This window comes from Neltuma alba, unplaced genomic scaffold, assembly GCF_004799145.2.
Source record: "Neltuma alba isolate B1F8T4 unplaced genomic scaffold, ASM479914v2 tig00005768_pilon, whole genome shotgun sequence".
Taxonomy (NCBI): domain Eukaryota; kingdom Viridiplantae; phylum Streptophyta; class Magnoliopsida; order Fabales; family Fabaceae; genus Neltuma; species Neltuma alba.
Window position 1 is genome coordinate 4,218 of NW_021634223.1, and position 5,728 is coordinate 9,945.

The 5,728-nt window shown below is 41.1% G+C and overlaps 1 protein-coding gene across 1 annotated transcript; it reads right to left on the reverse strand.

The window, feature by feature from the left end:
* Positions 1–314: 314 nt before the first annotated feature.
* On the reverse strand, positions 315–1,510 carry LOC114748632 (gibberellin-regulated protein 4-like). Its single transcript, XM_028937070.1, has 4 exons — positions 1,394–1,510; positions 1,264–1,308; positions 1,118–1,157; positions 315–795 (listed from the first exon to the last, which is right to left on the reverse strand). The coding sequence occupies exons 1-4, from the start codon at positions 1,454–1,456 to the stop codon at positions 614–616; spliced, it is 330 nt and encodes a 109-aa protein (XP_028792903.1). The 5' UTR covers positions 1,457–1,510; the 3' UTR covers positions 315–613.
* Positions 1,511–5,728: the final 4,218 nt, after the last annotated feature.

Below are 5,728 nucleotides of genomic sequence, written 5' to 3' on the forward strand. Positions count from 1 at the left end.
TGAATCCTTACATTCGTTAAGTTGTTTGACTATTTCCCCTCTCATTCTTTTAACTAGCGAGGCCGGAACATCTAAGCACGCAGAAGCGTTGCAATGAGTTTCATTTGTTGGCTTTTAGAACATCCGGGTTCCTCTGATTAGTTTATTTCCCCTTGTTAAGTTTATTCATTTGCAGTTGATTATGCCCAATTCCATTTGTTAATTCAAGCTCGACACTGTCTTGTAGTGCATCTAAAAAGGCCATTGCTCTGATTCTTAGATGTTATGGGCTTACAACAAACTATAATTTGCCGGAAACAAAGCGAGTGGAAATATATAAAATATCATCAGCAGTTTCATAGATAATAGTGATAGGACTGGGCCACTCTCATCGAAGGCGAAGCCTTATGGAGTGACAACATAACAGAGGAGTCTATGATTAGGTTGACTAAAACAGGAGACATCCTCGAGCACAACAAAACATTTAAGAGAGCAAAAAGAGCAAACCATGTGAGAATGTGAAAGAAATATGTTGGTGGTTGTGGTAGTAAGCTATTGTCATAACGGGTGACAAGCAAGGGACACAACACAAGCGGAAGGATATTTGAGGTGGGTGAAATCGTAGAACTATGGCCTAAGGGCACTTGGGTCCTCCTTCCTTGGTCTTCCAGTTGTTGTAGCAAGGGCACACGGCTTTGTTCCCATAATACCCCGGGGGCACGCACAGGCACTTCCTGCAGCACTTCTGACAGAAGAACATGCATGGCTTCCTGTACTGAGTCTGGCCGCACCTCCTATTGCATTGCGACGGGCATTCTGGTCATATCACACAAACTTTAGTTAGTTTTCGTCCGCCTTCACCTCTTTTTATGCACTCTGGTCAAACACTGCAGCTTTTCACAAGCCCAACTTTGACTACAGTCCAAGTAAATTTGACCGATAATCGAGGATAAAAACGTCCTTCTAAATATTTGATTCTTTTCAAAGAAACAGAAAACTACCCCGCAACTACTTGGTGGATTTGAGTGCAAAAAATTAAAAAATTGTTCCTTTTCACCTTCCATGGATTAGAAAGGCTGCTCACAGTCACGGCAGAGAAAATGAAGCGAAGCAAAAAACAGGAGTGAACTTTACTTACGGTAGCTCTTGAGACTGCCGGGTCCATACGGGCTTCGTCCCTGGAAACCCACAGTTAAGCAGCACAAGAACATTAGAAAACACAAAATGATTCTTCACACCAAAGCCGACAGAAAAAACCAAAAAGACAAGATCAGGCCGGGTTACCTTGTTATCATAGAAGTTGCCTCCTTGCCCATGAGCTGCCATGACCTGCAAAAAGATGAGGGATACTACAATGTGAGAAAAAGGGGGGGGGGCTTCGCAACATAAAGTGCCTTGAAAATGTGAGATTTACCAGAGTCTGAAGCATGGAAATGGCAATGAGAGCTAAGATCAAAGCAGCGAGGAACTTAGCCATGGCCGTTCTTGAAGAATCCTCCCGATTCAGCAAACCGCGTATATAAAGCAAGGGGAGGACGGGGCTGGTGGGATCTCTGAACCCAGAGTGTGGGGGTATATATAGGAACTTTGAGCGGTGGGATTCAGCCGCAGAATTAATCAGGTGCATGCATTCACAGAGTTAGCATGCGTCGCCACAAGTTAGAACATGACACGTGTATGGGCCCAGATTCAAAGGTGTGGCAGCAAGGCTGAGGTTGAGATTCGTACGCCCGTATTGTGGGTGGGGATTTGAATAAGAAAATAAGGGTAGGAATAATATTGGTTGGGCTCGAACCATTCATTTATGACTGAATAGTATTCTAATTATAAATGACAGGCCACTTAGTGTGGCGGTGTGGCCCAGTGGAGAAGCTAATGAACTGGGAATGCAGACTGCACATGCTAGCAATTTGCCGCGCTTTAAACTACAAGCGGAGAGTGGGCCCCAAATAAACCCCAGTAGGGGAAAACAAATTAATTATGGCGAGTTCTTCTGCATTGTTTTGTTTAGTTTCTTGTCCTAATACTGCTTTCTAGAAATGGGAAATACATAGTGATAATTTTTTGCCCGGATACAGTCGTTCTGCTGCATGGAAAGATTAATATATGGTGCTGGAAACCATGTGTTGAATTTAATTTCGATGGCTATACAGGCGGCATGGAATATTTTATTCAAATGTTGTATTTATGGTGAGGATGAGTTTCAAACGAGTCACTTAAATGGTGTACATTATTGGGGGGAGGGGGTGGATCTAGAAAGAACAATCAGTTTTAATGTTTGTCTCTGTTTTCGGTTGTGATTACTTGTGGAGTAGTGTTATTCAGTCTTCATTAAAAAAGAAAGAATAGTCAGTGATGATAAGGAAGTTGTGGGCATATATGTATTCTGCAAGATAACCGGGTTTTGAAAAAGTGAACGGGACATGGAAGCTTATAAAAAGCAGTCGGAGTGTGTGTGGGGCGGAAACTGCATGGATGAGGTACGCTGCATCGCGTAGATGTAAAAGTGAGTATGCGCGTTCATGGAAAGAGAAAAGGGGGAACTGAAAAGGACGAAAGGGAGGGTCATTAACAGTATTATAAGTAGCGAAGATGGGTTAGATGTGTGATTAGCTGAGTGGATTTGGATATAAGGGAAGGCAGCGGAGGGAGGGTTTGGGGGATTGGAAGAGCATGTGGGAGCATGTGAAGTTTACGATGCAAAACCTGACATGGAAATGAGTATATGGATCTCATCCTCCAATTAATGCATTTTGTGCCACTGAATATGCTTTTATATATATATATATATATATATATATCACCCTCGGGTCTCGAATATGGTATGTGCATCATGATCATAAAGAAGCCCGACAACAAGTGGGGATAAAAATGTCATACTGCCAACATTCAAATAAAATAATCAATTGGACAGTACACTTTAGAAATTAATTAAAATTGGTTAGAAATAACAGATATATAGATCTAAATGAGACTTATTTCTTTAATATATATTTATTTATGGAGATGGAATGGGCGAGTTTTTTTTTTTGGGTAACAGAATGAGCGAGTTGATTATTAATGCGGTTACAGAATAATAATGGACCGGCTAAAAATAAAAAAAATGCAGAAAATTAGAGACAAATTATTATTTTTATTGTTGTGTGTGTGTAAAGATTAAAGTGAGCAAGGGGGCACATGTCATGAGATAACGGAGTCCCGGTGAGGCATGTGGGCACATGCCCCCTCTTCCCACTTCCCTCAGAAACAAATATCTTTCTTTCTTTTAATCAACAAATCTGCCACCCTAATCATTATCACCCCCATGTGCCTTTCTCCCTTCACTATTATCTTTTCAAACATGTTCACTTCCCTCCAGCGTAATGTTGGACACCGGCAGAAAGTCCAGCCCTCAGGGTCAGTGGGCTTTGCTTTGGGTCCTGCCTTAAAATTCTAAACTGCCCCTGCCTCAGTATTACCGGGTTGGGTTTCCTATTTTGGGGTGCACTTTGCTACAGAGCAGTCCAATCATTTTCTGGCGCTCAAAAATCAAAATAGCAAGTATTATTTACTATCTCCTATCCTAACATCTCATTTATAATCTATAAACGGGGTCTTATAATTAGGACCGAAGAAGGTACTGTATAAGTATATCCCTGCGATGTAATTTTCATTCAGCAAAAAGATGAAATTCACCTATACTTTTATTTTTGCCTTTCCCCTTCATTTCCAGCCTGTAATTGTTCAATTCACTCAACTGGTGCAGCAAGCTTTGCATTTCAAAAGAAGATTGCGGGGGAATAATTAATTTATGGCACACACTAGTGTCGAGATTAAAGCACGGATTAATTGTTGCCATATATGTGTTTCCGTGCGGATAGGCCCGCTCTGTTCGCACATCTTACCATATGGCCGCAGAATAGCACTTGTTGGCCCAAAGAATCAGTTTACACCCACAAAGGAAATAAAATTCGTTGATAAAATATTTTATCAACCCGATTCCCAGAGGCGGAACGTGCTTGTTTCGCCGATCCTTGAAACGGCTCGTCTAGTTTCAGAATAGATTCATCTATTTGGACTTTGTTCACAACACAGGCTAATTGCAGGCTTGCCAGGCAAATAGAAGGCCCAACCACTGAGGCCGGAGTGGGCTTCAGCCGCAACAGTCTCTTTGCCCTGCGTAACCCAAATAAGTGATCAAGAAAGCTCAAGGAAGGGTGGTGATGGAGGGGGCATAATAATTGAGGCGGTCAAGGCAGAAACATCAGAGTGGTGGGAGGTTAAGAGCAAGAAGGAAGCACAGCAAACAGAATGGCCAGTTCTTATAGTGACATTACACGAACTAATACCCACTTAACACAACACTCTCTTGCACTAGTAATTAATTCCACTCACTGCTTGATTTTACTGGTTCAAGCTCTCAAAACAAGCGTATGTAGGCCCAGAACAGCACTTGTTTTTCTCCATCAGAGACTACTCGGAATTGAACTCCCACCTTTGGGAAATTTGTACACCCTTCAAAGGCACAGTTAGGTAGAATTGTCAGATGCCATTATAAGGATTTATTTTCTTCATTATATTAGATTATATTGCGATACAATTCAATTTAGGCCGCTGTGGGCGTCTCACGATACACCCCTTCCTTACTACGAGAGGCCCACATATCCCACAGCTGTCATCGCCTTTTCTGTTTTGTTCTTTCCACTTCTGGGAATGAATTTGACCGCTAAATAAGTACAACCCTTCTTCCCAGGCCCCCCACCTCCTATTTTCATCATCTTCTTTTATCATCTAACATTTCAACCGCTACTTGATCTGTTTTGTTAAAAAACAATCGAAGGAGTAAGACGTTGGGAAAAGAAAGACCAGGGAGGGAGGAGTCAACGACGGGCTGAAGGATTTTAGTCTGTACTGCAAACTCTGTTCTTTAATTAGGTCCAGCTTGATTAATTAGCATCTGCTCTCCGTTGAACTGGAGAAATGAAAACCATGCATGCTTTAATTCAAAATTAACTTTTAGCATAATGGCTCGTTCTGATAAAAATATTGCTTTAATAGGGCGAGATTATCAAGCAAATCACAGCTGGCTTGCGGAAGCCCTGATTAGGGGTGCACATGGGCTGGGCTGGGCAGGGCAGAACCCCTGCCCGATGCCCAGCCCGAAACATGAACGGGCTGCATTTTGCAGCCCGCTGCCCGGCCCTGCCCATAGAAGCCCTAACCATTTTGGGCTGGGCATGGGCGGGCTGGGCAGGGCGGGCTTTGCTGCCCAAATGATGATGACCTACCGATATCACATGTAAAAAAAACTTTCATCCATACCTAAAAATTACATTTCATAATTTTATATTTTCACACATTAAAATTATCCAAAAATAATTCAAAACAAGTCTTAGCAAATATCCAAATAAATAATATTCATAATCTATTTAGAACAAAACAACTCTCAAGATTGTAATTAAAGTCTTGAAATTCAAACGGTTTGCATTAATCTCTAGAAAGTTGAGAAAAGAATAAAACATCTGAAAAAATTGAAGAGGGGTTGAAGCACATTGAGATATTCCATTAGGAGCCAGGGATGGCGATGTAATAGAAACTTAATTATCCATTTAAGTGGCAAAAATTAAATGTTACCTAAAAGATTGTAAAAAGATATTAAAACTGAAGTAATGGGCTAATAGGAATAACATAGACCATATAAAAATGAGGTGAAAATAATTGTAAAAAGAAAAATAAAAATAATCTCATAATAATTTAATATAACGACTTT